This window comes from Nerophis ophidion, linkage group LG03, assembly GCF_033978795.1.
Source record: "Nerophis ophidion isolate RoL-2023_Sa linkage group LG03, RoL_Noph_v1.0, whole genome shotgun sequence".
NCBI lineage: Eukaryota > Metazoa > Chordata > Actinopteri > Syngnathiformes > Syngnathidae > Nerophis > Nerophis ophidion.
Genome location: NC_084613.1, coordinates 56,569,936 through 56,585,449, shown reverse-complemented (window position 1 = coordinate 56,585,449; position 15,514 = coordinate 56,569,936). Strand labels below are relative to the sequence as shown.

Sequence of the window (15,514 nt, the reverse complement as noted above, 5' to 3'; positions counted from 1 at the left end):
ACACCTCCTCTTTTCGCGGGTTATGTCCTGTTTTGCGGGGCTGTCCAGGTGAAGTTTCTTAAATGCTTCGAATGTCCAGGATTTTAAGTTATGGTTGCATGTTCTTTCAATGTACGTTCAGGGTTAAAGCGGTTTAAAAAAAAAGAAAAAAAAAAAAAGTGGTGCACGCAGAGTTAACATTCATGAGGAGGGGCAGAGACAGATAGCGAGAGAGTTATGATAAACGCGCATGCGTCGCCAGGCTCTGCTGTTTATCCTTTGATTACCGATAATCATATTTAATTTTTTGTTATCTATGGCAGGGGTGTCTAAAGTGTGCCCCGGAGGCCATTTGCGGCACACAGCTAATGTTTTAAAGGCCCACGGCACATTCTAAAAATACTATTAAAATAAACAAAAACATAAACAAAAGTGAAATAAAAAAGCTTAAAGGCTAAATGTAATTTAGAAAAAGTTGCAACGTTGACTAATTAAACAAAGCTGTTTTTTTTCTTCTTTCAAACGGTCATTGCTCAAAACATAATATTGAATCAAAATCAATGTTATTATGAATTATTGACCTATCCAAGTTTCCGATTACTTCACATCAAATATTCCACTAAGAAAAATATTTTTGATGGAAGATTTAGCAAATGTGTTAAATAATCAAAAAATGTATATTTAGTTTTTTTCTTACTGTACCGAAAATGAACCGAACCGTGACCTTTGAACCGAGGTACGTATTGAACCGAAATATTTGTGTACCGTTACACCCCTAATATATATATATTTTTTAACACTGAATACACCTAAATGTGTGCATTTTTAAGCAAGACCAACATTTTTAGAGGATAGGTCTCTTATTCTTTTTAATAACACTGTTATTTTGAAGTTAAACAACAATACATAAAATACTTCTTACCATTAATGCAACTTCTTGAATAGGTGCGGTAGAAACCTGATGGATGGATTAAAATGTGGGCAGAGACAGAGAGAGCAAGACATTTATGATAAACGCCCATGCGTTGCCAGGCTCTGCTTTTTAACCATAGATTTATCAGATTTCATTTTTTATTATCATAGCAGGTGTGTCAAAAGTGTGCCCCGGAGGCCATTTGCGGCCCGCAGCTAATGTTTTAAAGGCCCACGGCACATTCTAAAAAATACTATTAAAATAAACAAAAACATAAACAAAAGTGAAATAAAAAAAACTTAAAAACTATATGTAATTTAGAAAAAGTTGCAACGTTGACTAATGAAACAATGCTGTTTTTTTTTCTTTCAAACTGTCATTGCTCAAAACATAATATTGAATCTAAATCAATGTTATTATGAATTATATACATATCCAAGGTTCCGATTACTTCACATCAAATATTCCACTTAGAAAAATATTTTTGATGGAAGATTTTGTAAATTTGGTAACCATAACCAAAAAATTTATATTTTGTTGTTCTCTTACTGTACCGAAAATGAACAGAGCCAAACCGTGACCTCTGAACCGAGGTACGTACCGAACTGAAATTTTTGTGTACCGTTACACCTAGTGAATTGACACAAAAACTACAGAGCATGCATTTGTTTACCTTTCAACATCCTTGAAGCGCATGTTGTCTTGATGTTCTTTGTGCTGAAGTTGTCTTTGACTGCAAACGGAACTCCATCCAAAGGGCCTTTAGGAGCACCTAAAAAACACCCCAGATTGTTCTTGTGAATATACAGGAGGATGTTTTGTGGTCACGACAAATTGTAAAATTACTTGGTTCAAGGCCCGTTAGAGAGTTGTGTGCGTGTAAAAAGAAATACTTAGGAAGGACACGTGAAAGGACCTTTGCCTATAAAAATGAAAGTGATAATTTTTTTTATTACGGTTACACTGACACTAAAAATGCATCATCCATCCATCCATTTTCTACCGCTTATTCCCTTTCGGGGTCGCGGGGGGGCACTGGCGCCTATCTCAGCTACAATCGGGCGGAAGGCGGGGTACACCCTGGACAAGTCGCCACCTCATCGCAGGGCCAACAGAGATAGACAGACAACATTCACACTCACATTCACACACTAGGGCCAATTTTAGTGTTGCCAATCAACTTATCCCGGCTTCCTCCCACCTCCAAAGACATGCATCATCACCATGGTACTTATTTGTAAGCAGAGTACCTCTTCAAAAGACCAAGGGGGTAATACAGGTGGGAGGTTCAACAAACTTTTGAGTTTAAACCTGAAGTCTGAGTTGATTAACTCTGAGTTTTGGGTTCTTGAACACCTGCCTTGAATTAGTAAAGTATGTTGATTCTGAGTTAATACCACAATAAAAAGCCATTATCAACGGAGTATTGATTCTACGATGGGGACGGACAAGGTGAAAGGGATTATGTATGTTTATGGTATGTATGAACCCTTTTGAAAAAAGAAAAGTAATACAGTAAAATAATATTGGACTGAAATTAAATATTACAGCCAGAGAATTTATTGATTTTATTTTTGATCACATTTTCTTATAAGCCCACAGGTAAATAAGTATAGAAATCATAGGGACTAAAATCTCATTTTAATTTTGATGCAATACTACCTGAATAAAAGGCACACGCTGGCAGCTAAAAATGATATCACCTCAGTGTTTTTTAATTATATTTGACACGTAAAGTCAAAGCAAATGCAAAGTAAATATCAATAAGTGGATGGACATATATATATTTTTTTCTAACCAGGCACATTCTGTTCGACCAATTTGCCTATCATATATATTATGCACTAAAATCTGAGATATACTTCTTGAAATAAGAGTAGTAAAAAGTTTCAGCTCTTGTTGGCAGGTTATGTCATTTATTGAATTTATACAGCTCACATCTAACTGTAGTTCTATTAACAATGATGAAATACCAAAATAGCCATCCATCCATTTTTAGCCGCGGGCGGTGCTGGACCCTATCTCATCTGCATTTGGTCGGTAGGCGGGGTACACCCTGGACAAGTTACCAACACAGATAGATAGACAACATTTACGCTCACGTTCACACAGTAGGGCCAATTTAGTGTTGGCAATCAACCTATCCCCAGGTGCATGTTTTTAGAGGTGGGAGGAAGCCTGTGTGTGTATATATATGTATATATATATATATATGTGTATATATATATATATGTATGTGTATATATATATATATGTGTATATATATATATATATATATATATGTATACACATATATATATATATATATATATGTATACACATATATATATATATATATATATATATATATGTATACACATATATATATATATATATATATATATATATATATATATATATACACACATATTTATATATATATACATACATACATACGTATACACATATTTATATATATACATACATACATACGTATACACATATTTATATATATACATACACACACACACACACACACACACACACACACACACACACACACACACACACACACACATATGCTTCACGGTGGCAGAGGGGTTAGTGCGTCTGCCTCACAATACGAAAGTCTTGCTGTCCTGGGTTCAAATCCAGGCTCCGGATCTTTCTGTGTGGAGTTTGCACATGCGTGGGTTCCCTCCGGGTACTCCGGCTTCCTCCCACTTCCAAAGACATGCACCTGGGGATAGGTTGATTGGCAACACTAAATTGGCCCTAGTGTGTGAATGTGAGTGTGAATGTTGTCTGTCTATCTGTGTTGGCCCTGCGATGAGGTGGCGACTTGTCCAGGGTGTACCCCGCCTTCCGCCCGATTGTAGCTGAGATAGGCGCCAGCGCCCCCCGCGACCCCAAAAGGGAATAAGCGGTAGAAAATGGATGGATGTATATATATATATATATATATATATATATATATATACATACACACGTTAAAATCCTCACCTGTCAGAAAATATTTACAAATTAATTTTATTTGAATATCTACTTGTAACAAAGGAACAGACACATTATTTCTGACAGTTTACTTAACGTTTATCAGGAAGGTAGAGACTCAGGATTTGGGTCACATAGCATGTTAGGGTCACAGAGTAAGTTACCATGATAACTGATTGTTTAACTCCTTTTGAATTTCCGTTTTTTTTGGAACTGAAAACTCCTAATTTCCCCTTATTTCATATTCAAGTTTTTTGTGTAAGTATGAAGCAAGTATGAGGTAGCGAACATGCAGGTAATGGGAGTACTCTTTAGCACCCATAAAGCTCTCAAAAAAATTTAAAAAATGCTAATAATACTCCGTTTACATCTTGTGACCTGAATATTAACCAAGTACTACCAATATTATTATAAGCCCTGACGCAGACAAACTATTATTAACTGCGCCGTGATCAAAAAGAGCTAACGTATAATCACCCTCTTATCCCCAAAATTTCCCCCTCTGTCTTCCTTTTTTTCTCTTTCTATTCCCTCCTGCTCCGGCCTGGCTGCACCAAACGATAATATAATTCACATTTAATAAAGTCAAATTCAAATAGGGCTACAAGAGAAGTATCCTAAACTTCTCTTTTGTAGAGTAAATCTGAACAGCCGATATGGGCATCTACATCAACTATATGATTTGCCTGAGAAGCTGGACAGGACAAAAAAATAAAAAATAATAATAAAAAAAATAAAAAAATAAAAAAATAAATAAAGAGCCAACGACCTTATGCAGCGACAGTGTTGTTGACATACTGAACTGCTGTTTAGCCTCTGATTTGGTAAAAGATGATTATATATTTTAAATCATGCCTTTCAACTCGATAGTAGAAGGTTATAGCCATAAACAGAGAAGTTGGTCAGTTTTGACATCCAACTTAGACCAGGAGATGGCGAGAAAAACATTTAAAAAAAAACACTTGTTTGCAGCTACTTTTTAAAAAAGTGTTGGTTTTTTTTGGATTATGATTAATTATTTATCTAAATGAGAAGATATGTATGACCAAATTCATCCCAGTGAGAGCATACATTGTACAATAAGTGAATGTTTTGTTATGTTTGTAGTTTGTATTTCTTGTTTAGCACTTAGCAATATTGCTGCATGATGCTTAGTGTTTCACTACAGCTGAATCTGTAACGCACACACTTTCTAAAACTTGTAGCGCATTCTCCTTATATTCAAGCACAACCATATAAGATTCTGGATCATAATTTATCCCAAATCATTGTTGTCTCACATGTAGTCTCCTATGATTTCAATAGTTGTTGCTGAACAGCAAATGTTGCGAAGCGTCTGTTAAACTAATACGCTGTATGTTTCAAATGACCAAAATACGTAAATACTACATGTTATTATTAATGTGCCTGTTACTACAATATATATATATATATAATTAATGCGTGTATATAAAATGTTGATGGATGTGTTTTACTTATAGGCTGAATGGAGCACATTACCTCCATTGTTAGCTGACTAGCTAGTGTATCTCCAGCCACTTCGTCTAGCTCTTCCCGGGGGATCCCGAGGCGTTCCCAGGCCAGCCGGGAGACATAGTCTTCCCAACGTGTCCTGGGTCTTCCCCGTGGCCTCCTACCAGCTGGACATGCCCTAAACACCTCCCTAGGGAGGCGTTCGGGTGGCATCCTGACCAGATGCCCGAACCACCTCATCTGGCTCCTCTCGATGTGAAGGAGCAGCGGCTTTACTTTGAGTCCCTCCCGGATGGCAGAGCTTCTCACCCTATCTCTAAGGGAGAGCCCCGCCACCCGGCGGAGGAAACTCATTTCGGCTGCTTGTACCCGTGATCTTATCCTTTCGGTCATGACCCAAAGCTCATGACCATAGGTGAGGATGGGAACGTAGATCGACCGGTAAATTGAGAGCTTTGCCTTCCGGCTCAGCTCCCTCTTCACCACAACGGATCGATACAACGTCCGCATTACTGAAGACGCCGCACCCATCCGCCTGTCGATCTCACGATGCACTCTTCCCCCACTCGTGAACAAGACTCCTAGGTACTTGAACTCCTCCACTTGGGGCAGGGTCTCCTCCCCAACCCGGAGATGGCACTCCACCCTTTTCCGGGCGAGAACCATGGACTCAGACTTGGAGGTGCTGATTCTCATTCCGGTCGCTTCACACTCTGCTGCGAACCGATCCAGTGAGAGCTGAAGATCCCGGTCAGATGAAGCCATCAGGACCACATCATCTGTAAAAAGCAGAGACCTAATCCCGTGGCCACCAAACCGGATCCCCTCAACGCCTTGGCTGCGCCTAGAAATTCTGTCAATAAAAGTTATGAACAGAATCGGTGACAAAGGACAGCCTTGGCGGAGTCCAACCCTCACTGGAAATGTGTCCGACTTACTGCCAGCAATGCGGACCAAGCTCTGACACTGATCATACAGGGAGCGGACTGCCACGATAAGACAGTCCGGTACCCCATACTCTCTGAGCACTCCCCACAGGACTTCCCGAGGGACACAGTCGAATGCCTTCTCCAAGTCCACAAAGCACATGTAGACTGGTTGGGCAAACTCCCACGCACCCTCAAAAACCCTGCCGAGAGTATAGAGCTGGTCCACAGTTCCACGACCAGGACGAAAACCACACTGTTCCTCCTGAATCCGAGGTTCGACTATCCGGCGAAGCCTCCTCTCCAGTACACCTGAATAAACCTTACCGGGAAGGCTGAGGAGTGTGATCCCTCAATAGTTGGAACACACCCTCATCCCCCTTCTTAAAGAGAGGGACCACCACCCCGGTCTGCCAATCCAGAGGTACCGCCCCCGATGTCCACGCGATGCTGCAGAGTCTTGTCAACCAAGACAGCCCCAGAGCATCCAGAGCCTTAAGGAACTCCGGGCGGGTCTCATCCACCCCCGAGGCCTTGCCGCCGAGGAGCTTTTTAACTACCTCAGCCCCAGAAATAGGAGAGTCCACTACAGATTCCCCAGGCACCGCTTCCTCAAAGGAAGACGTGTTGGTGGGATTGAGGAGGTCTTCGAAGTATTCCCTCCACCGATCCACAACATCCGCAGTCGAAGTCAGCAGAATACCATCCGCACCATACACGGTGTTGATAGTGCACTGCTTCCCCTTCCTGAGGCGGCGTATGGTGGTCCAGAATCGCTTCGAAGCCGTCCGGAAGTCGTTTTCCATGGCTTCCCCGAACTCTTCCCATGTCCGAGTTTTTGCCTCCGTGACCGCTAAAGCTGCACACCGCTTGGCCCGTCGGTACCCGTCCACTGCCTCCGGAGTCCTATGAGCCAAAATAACCCGATAGGACTCCTTCTTCAGCTTGACGGCATCCCTCACTGCTGGTGTCCACCAACGGGTTCTGGGATTACCGCCACGACAGGCACCAACAACCTTGCGGCCACAGCTCCAATCAGCCGCCTCGACAATAGAGGTTCGGAACATGGTCCACTCGGACTCAATGTCCCGCACCTCCCTCGTGACATGTTCAAAGTTCTTCCGGAGGTGGGAATTGAAACTTTGTCTGACAGGAGACTCTGCCAGACGTTCCCAGCAGACCCTAACAATGCGTTTGGGCCTGCCAGGTCTGTCCGGCATCCTCCCCCACCATCGCAGCCAACTCACCACCAGGTGGTGATCGGTAGAAAGCTCCGCCCCTCTCTTCACCCGAGTGTCCAAAACATAAGGCCGCAAATCCGATGACACAACTACAAAGTCGATCATGGAACTGCGGCCTAGGGTGTCCTGGTGCCAAGTGCACATATGGACACCCTTATGTTTGAACATGGTGTTCGTTATGGACAATCCGTGACGAGCACAAAAGTCCAATAACAAAACACCACTCGGGTTTAGATCCGGGCGACCATTCTTCCCAATCACGCCTCTCCAGGTTTCACTGTCGTTGCCAACATGAGCGTTGAAGTCCCCCAGTAGGACAAGGGAATCACCCGGGGGAGCACTTTCCAGTACTTCCTCGAGCGTTCCCAAAAAGGGTGGGTATTCTGAACTGCTGTTTGGTGCGTAAGCACAAACAACAGTCAGGACCCATCCCCCCCATCCGAAGGCGAAGGAAAGCTACCCTCTCGTCCACTGGGTTGAACTCAAACGTGCAGGCTTTGAGCCGGGGGGCAACGAGAATTGCCACCCCAGCCCGTCGCCTCTCACTGCCGGCAACGCCAGAGTGGAAGAGGGTCCAGTCCCTCTCGAGAGAACTGGTTCCAGAGCCCTTGCTGTGCGTCGAGGTGAGTCCGACTATATCCAGCCGGAACTTCTCTACCTCGCGGACTAGCTCAGGCTCCTTTCCCCCCAGTGAGGTGACGTTCCACGTCCCAAGAGCTAGCTTCTGTAGCCGAAGATCGGACCGCCAAGTGCCCTGCCTTCGGCTGCCGCCCAGCTCACAATGCACCTGATCTCTATGGCCCCTCCTATGAGTGGTGAGCCCATTGAAGGGATGACCCACGTTGCCTCTTTGGGCTGTGCCTGGCCGGGTCCCATGGGGTCAGGCCCGGCCACCAGGCGCTCGCCATCGTGCCCCAACTCCGGGCCTGGCTCCAGACGGTGACCCGCGTCCGGGCGAGGGAAATCGGAGTTCATTTTGTTGTAATTCCATAGAAGTCTTTGAGCTGCTCTTTGTCTGATCACTCACCTGGGACCTGTTTGTCTTGGGAGACCCTACCAGGGGGAATGAAAGCCCCCAGACAACATAGCTCCTAGGATCATGGGGACACGCAAACTCCTCTACCACGGTAAGGTAGCAGCTCAGAGAGGAGTATATACGATATATATCTCGGTATTCTCACTTCGACGCACAGCAAGGGCTCTGGAACCACTTCTCTCGAGAGGGATTGGACCCTCTTCCACTCTGGCGTTGCCGGCAGTGAGAGGCGACGGGCTGGGGTGGCGATTCTTGTTTCCCCCCGGCTCAAAGCCTGTACGTTGGAGTTCAACCCGGTGGACGAAAGGGTAGCCTCCCTCCGCCTTCGGGTGTGGGGACGGGTCCTGACTGTTGTTTGTGCTTATGCACCAAACAGCAGTTCAGAGTACCCACCCTTTTTGGGAACACTCGAGGGAGTACTGGAAAGTGCTCCCCCGGGTGATTCCCTTGTCCTACTGGGAGACTTCAACGCTCACGTTGGCAACGACAGTGAAACCTGGAGAGGCGTGATTGGGAAGAATGGCCGCCCAGATCTGAACCCGAGTGGTGTTTTGTTATTGGACTTTTGTGCTCGTCACAGTTTGTCTATAACAAACACCATGTTCAAACATAAGGGTGTCCATATGTGCACTTGGCACCAAGACACCCTAGGCCGCAGTTCCATGATCGACTTTGTAGTTGTGTCATCGGATTTAAGGCCTCATGTTTTGGACACTCGGGTGAAGAGAGGGGCAGAGCTTTCTACCGATCACCACCTGGTGGTGAGTTGGCTGCGATGGTGGGGGAGGATGCCGGACAGACCTGGCAGGCCCAAACGCATTGTGAGGGTCTGCTGGGAACGTCTGGCAGAGTCTCCTGTCAGACAAAGTTTCAATTCCCACCTCCGGAAGAACTTTGAACATGTCACGAGGGAGGTGCTGGACATTGAGTCCGAGTGGACTATGTTCCGCACCTCTATTGTCGAGGCGGCAGATCGGAGCTGTGGCCGCAAAGTAGTTGGTGCCTATCGGGGCGGCAATCCTAAAACCCCTTGGTGGACACCAGCGGTGAGGGATGCCGTCAAGCTGAAGAAGGAGTCCTATCGGGTCCTTTTGGCTCATAGGACTCCGGAGGCAGTGGACAGGTACCGACAGGCCAAGCGGTGTGCAGCTTCAGCGGTCGCGGAGGCAAAAACTCGGGCATGGGAGGAGTTCGGGGAAGCCATGGAAAACGACTTCCGGACGGCTTCGAAGCGATTCTGGACCACCGTCCGCCGCCTCAGGAAGGGGAAGCAGTGCACTATCAACACCGTGTATGGTGCGGATGGTGTTCTGCTGACCTCAACTGCGGATGTTGTGGATAGGTGGAAGGAATACTTCGAAGACCTCCTCAATCCCACCAACACGTCTTCCTATGAGGAAGCAGTGCCTGGGGAATCTGTGGTGGACTCTCCTATTTCTGGGGCTGAGGTCGCTGAGGTAGTTAAAAAGCTCCTCGGTGGCAAGGACCCAGGGGTGGACGAGACCCGCCCGGAGTTCCTTAAGGCTCTGGATGCTGTGGGGCTGTCTTGGTTGACAAGACTTTGCAGCATCGCGTGGACATCGGGGGCGGTACCTCTGGATTGGCAGACCGGGGTGGTGGTTCCTCTCTTTAAGAAGGGGGACCGGAGGGTGTGTTCCAACTATCGTGGGATCACACTCCTCAGCCTTCCCGGTAAGGTTTATTCAGGTGTACTGGAGAGGAGGCTACGTCGGATAGTCGAACCTCGGATTCAGGAGGAACAGTGTGGTTTTCGTCCTGGTCGTGGAACTGTGGACCAACTCTATACTCTCGGCAGGGTTCTTGAGGGTGCATGGGAGTTTGCCCAACCAGTCTACATGTGCTTTGTGGACTTGGAAAAGGCATTCGGCCGTGTCCCTCGGGAAGTCCTGTGGGGAGTGCTCAGAGAGTATGGGGTATCGGACTGTCTTATTGTGGCGGTCCGTTCCCTGTACGATCAGTGCCAGAGCTTGGTCCGCATTGCCGGCAGTAAGTCGAACACATTTCCAGTGAGGGTTGGACTCTGCCAAGGCTGTCCTTTGTCACCCATTCTGTTCATAACTTTTATGGACAGAATTTCTAGGCGCAGTCAAGGCGTTGAGGGGTTCCGGTTCGGTAACCGCAGGATTAGGTCTCTGCTTTTTGCAGATGATGTGGTCCTGATGGCTTCATCTGACCGGGATCTTCAGCTCTCGCTGGATCGGTTCGCAGCCGAGTGTGAAGCGACCGGAATGAGAATCAGCACCTCCAAGTCCGAGTCCATGGTTCTTGCCCAGAAAAGGGTGGAGTGCCATCTCCGGGTTGGGGAGGAGACCCTACCCCAAGTGGAGGAGTTCAAGTACCTAGGAGTCTTGTTCACGAGTGAGGGAAGAGTGGATCGTGAGATCGACAGGCGGATCGGTGCAGCGTCTTCAGTAATGCGGACGTTGTACCGATCCGTTGTGGTGCAGAAGGAGCTGAGCCGGAAGGCAAAGCTCTCAATTTACCGGTCGATCTACGTTCCCATCCTCACCTATGGTCATGAGCTGTGGGTCATGACCGAAAGGATAAGATCACGGGTACGAGCGGCCGAAATGAGTTTCCTCCGCCGTGTGGCGGGGCTCTCCCTTAGAGATAGGGTGAGAAGCTCTGCCATCCGGGAGGGACTCAAAGTAAAGCCGCTGCTCCTTCACATCGAGAGGAGCCAGATGAGGTGGTTCGGGCATCTGGTCAGGATGCCACCCGAACGCCTCCCTAGGGAGGTGTTTAGGGCACGTCCAACCGGTAGGAGGCCACGGGGAAGACCCAGGACACGTTGGGAAGACTATGTCTCCCGGCTGGCCTGGGAACGCCTCGGGATCCCCCGGGAAGAGCTAGACGAAGTGGCTGGGGAGAGGGAAGTCTGGGTTTCCCTGCTTGGGCTGTTGCCCCCGCGACCCGACTTCGGATAAGCGGAAGATGATGGATGGATGGATGTATCTCGGTATTTTTGCCTCAGCCTTGAATGAACACTTGATACATATAATCACAGCAGGATGATGATTTTATGTGTCTACATTAAAACATTTTTGTTCATACTGCATTAATATATGCTCATTTTAAACTTTCATGCAGAGAAGGAAATCACAACTAAGTCAATTTACCAAAACTTATTTATTAATGTTATTAGCAAGTGACTTTTCAAATGATGCTACATATTAGCAGTAATGCTACTTTTGGTAGCAACACTTGTGCCCCACACTTGACAAATTAAAGTTGTCTATTCGACATATTCCCACTGGAAGACGAACCACCGACAGACGAGGGACCCCGTGCTGTTTTTCTTGGGAATAAATTCTTCCTTTATTTGTTACCAGATTCGCATCTTCTTTCACACCTTTGAACACTCCGCTAGCATCACGGCTAACGTTAGCCACGCTGCTACTTCTCTGGTGGGCGAGGGCGTATAAGTATGTGACGTATGACGTGACGTGTGTAAGAACCTGCGATTACACTCCGTGAGAAGGAGATACAAGGAGTGGAAAGAGCCTGCAGTGTAATGCCCGCAGCTAAAAACAACTGCGTGAGAACGTATACTCGAATATTACGATATAGTCATTTTCTATATTGCACAGAGACAAACCCGCGATATATCGCGTATATCGCCCAGCCCTAGTTTGACATAAAATTATGAATATGGGACAAGAGATCAACATTTCAGCTTTTATTTCCAATTAATTACATCTGGATCTGAAACACAACTTAGAAGATAGCACCTTTTGTTTGAACCTACCCATTTGTCATGAGAGCAAAAGTATTGGAACATGTGACTGCATTTAGAGGTGGAACTAACATGAAAACCAGAGAGCTGTCTATGGGTGAAAAATAAGCAATTGTGAATCTGAGAGAATAGGGACAATCAATCAGGGCCATTGCACAAACATTGGCCATAGCCAGCACAACCATTTAGAATGTCCTGAAGAAGAAAGAAACCACTGGTGTACTAAGGAACAGACGTCAAACAGGTAAACCAAGGAAAACATGAGCAGTTGATGACAGCAACATTGAGAGAGCTAAAAAGAAAGACCCTAAAACAACTATTAGTGACATCAGCAACAACCTCCAGAGGGCAGGAATGAAGGTATCACTATCTACTGTTGGCAGAAGACTTCATGAACAGAAGTACAGAGGCTACACCAGAAGATGCAAACCACTCATGAGCAAGAAGAATAGGAGGGACAGGCTGGAATTTGGCAAAAAGGTACAAAGGTGAGCCTCAAATATTCAGGGATAAAGTTTAATGGACTGATGAGACAAAGATTAACTTATTCCAAAGTAATGGAAAGGCGGACATTTGGAGAAAGACAGGATCTGCTCATGATCTCAAACACACAAGCTCATCTGTGAAACACGGCACAGGTAACATGGCTTGGGCTTGCACAGCTTCTTCTGGGACGTCATCTTCATTGATGATGTAACACGTGATGGCAGCAGCAAAATGAACTCAGAAGTCTACAGAAACATTTTGTCGGCTGACTTAAAGAAAGATGCAACCAAACTGATTGGGAGATCCTTCATCATGCAGCAAGATAATGACCAAAAACACACTTCCGGAAAGCACAAAAGAGTTCATCAGCGGCAAGAAGTGGAAGGTTTTAGAGTGGCATAGTCAGACTCCAGACGTAAACCCAATAGAGCATGCATTTGACCTGCTGAAGAGGAGCCTGAAGGGAGTAACTCCCAAAACAAAAAACTGAAAGAGGCTGCGCTGAAAGCCTGGAAAAGCATCACAAAAGAATGCAAAAGTTTTGTGATGTCAAATGGTCACAGGCAACATGCAGTTATTTAAAGCAAATGATTTGCAACTAAATATTAAGTCTTATTCACTTTAATCTATTTTAAGTTTATAATGTTCCAATACTTTTGCTCACCTAAAAAGGTTGTGTTCCATTACAAATAATGCTATCTTTAAAGTTGTGTATCAGATCCAGATGTAAATACCTGAAAATAAAAGCTGAAATGTTGATCTCTCGTCTCATATTCATCTTTTGATGTCAAACGCAAATGTTTTCAGTTTACGACAAAAAAAAAAAGGAATTGGTCTCACTCTGCCAATACTTTACGGGACCCTCGCTACTTTATTGGATCCACTTTGGACTGGACTCTCACGGTTATGTTAGATCCACTATGGATTGAACTTTCACAGTATCATGTTAGATCCGCTCGACATCCATTGCTTTCGGTCCCCTAGGGGGGAGGGGGGTTGCCCACATATGCGTTCCTCTCCAAGGTTTCTCATAGTCATCATTGTCGGCGTCCCACTGGGGTCAGTTTTTCCTTGCCCTTGTGTGGGCTCTACTGAGGATATCGTTGTGGTTTGTGCAGCCCTTTGAGACACTTGTGATTTAGGGCTACATAACTAAACATTGATTGACTGATTGATTGACTTTTGGAGGGGACTGTATCAGGGCTTGTCTCACATAAGCATTGTGAAGAAAAGGCAAACTTCCTAAACAAAAAATGCAGTTCCCCTTTAAACTGTTTTATGGAATACTGCCAGATGTGTGATACACACAGATTTCTAAAAAGATGACACTTCACCTTGTAGGAGTCTGGTCTCTGCTTGTTGAGCCTGCTTCAATGCTTGCTCCTCAGTAATTGTGATGTAAGCATTTAGATGTTTGGTTTGCTTGAGCCGATTCAGACACTTCCTACACAACTCAGTAGGAGAAATGTTTCCTTCTCTGAGTGCCATGGAAATCTAGAAAAAACAATGTACACCCGAAATTAGTGCACTGCAATATTGTTTGAACTAATAACATTATACAAAATGTATACCGTATTTCCTTGAATTGCTGCAGGGCATATAGTATGCGCCTGCCTCGAATTACTACCGGGTCAAACTCGCTTTTCAAAATAATTAGCGCATGCTTAGTATTACCGCCTGGTCAAATTCGTGACGTTGTAGGCACAATACCAATGTGAGTAATTTGCATTTAAATTTGTATAATGCGCGATCTTTTTGCAAATTGCTTCCAGCTATATGTTTGAATAATGTGTGGAATTCTGCAAATTCTTCTTCAGCCGTCCTCAAACCATCCATTTGCACGGTCGCGCCATTTTCAAACAAAATCTCGTCTTGCGATATGCAAACTGCTTACGCACAATGGAAATGACGTATAATTTAAAAAGTGCGCGAGATTGGTGAAATGCTTACAACAACGTCATGAGTGACACTTCCCCTGTCATCATTTTCAAAATGGAGGAGGCTGATTTCAATACCAGTAATTTGAAATCGCATAAAGGGAAGAAGATTAAGAGCTATTCAGTAGGATTTAAGGTCCAAGCTTACATCACACTCAAATTCTTACTGCATACCTTTGGTAAGTGCGGGAGTAAGAAGAGGTTTTAAAATAATTAGCGCATGCTTACTTTTACAGCATGCCTCTGGTAAGCGCAGGAGTGAGAAAAGGTTCTAAATTGATTAGCGCCCAGGCGGCAATTCAAGGACATTCGGTAATTTAATTGCTACGAATAATGGACCAGCAGAAATGAACCCATGAATTAATTGACGTGGACCCCGACTTAAACAAGTTGAAAAACTTATTCGAGTGTTACCATTTAGTGGTAAATTGTACGGAATATGTACTGTACTGTGCAATCTACTAATAAAAGCTTCAATCAATCAAACATTTGAAGTCATAGCTTCTGACAACATGATTGAAGCTACATTCATGGGCATTCAAATACGGCATAATTCATTCTGTACTTCAAACATATATTAGCATTTGAAAATAAAGCCACACTAACCTCTCGCAAAGTGAGGTTGAGCATATTTGCAACACTTGAACGAATAAAAGGGTCAAATCATCAACCTTCTTCCGACGTGCAGCAGGAACACAGCACGGCCATGTTTATCAGGGAAAACCCTGCACTGTAACAAGGCCGCGTTTCATTGGATAACGACTGAGCAATCTTGGCTGTGATTGGTGGAAAG

At 44.9% G+C, this 15,514-nt stretch overlaps 1 protein-coding gene across 2 annotated transcripts in view; it reads right to left on the bottom strand.

The window, feature by feature from the left end:
* The window catches only part of qrsl1 (glutaminyl-tRNA amidotransferase subunit QRSL1), a 27,119-nt gene extending 11,633 nt beyond the window's left edge, over positions 1 to 15,486 (bottom strand). Inside the window, exons 1-3 of one of the 2 annotated variants that reach the window (XM_061895665.1) lie at positions 15,328 to 15,486; positions 14,119 to 14,278; positions 1,566 to 1,664 (exon numbers count right to left, since the gene is read on the bottom strand). In XM_061895665.1, coding sequence (XP_061751649.1) covers positions 1,566 to 1,664; positions 14,119 to 14,278; positions 15,328 to 15,351 — 283 coding nt within the window. In that variant the 5' untranslated portion in view covers positions 15,352 to 15,486. The remainder of the gene's footprint in view (positions 1 to 1,565; positions 1,665 to 14,118; positions 14,279 to 15,327) is intronic. The other variant, XM_061895666.1, reaches the window with a different exon arrangement.
* Between the last annotated feature and the right edge of the window lie 28 nt (positions 15,487 to 15,514).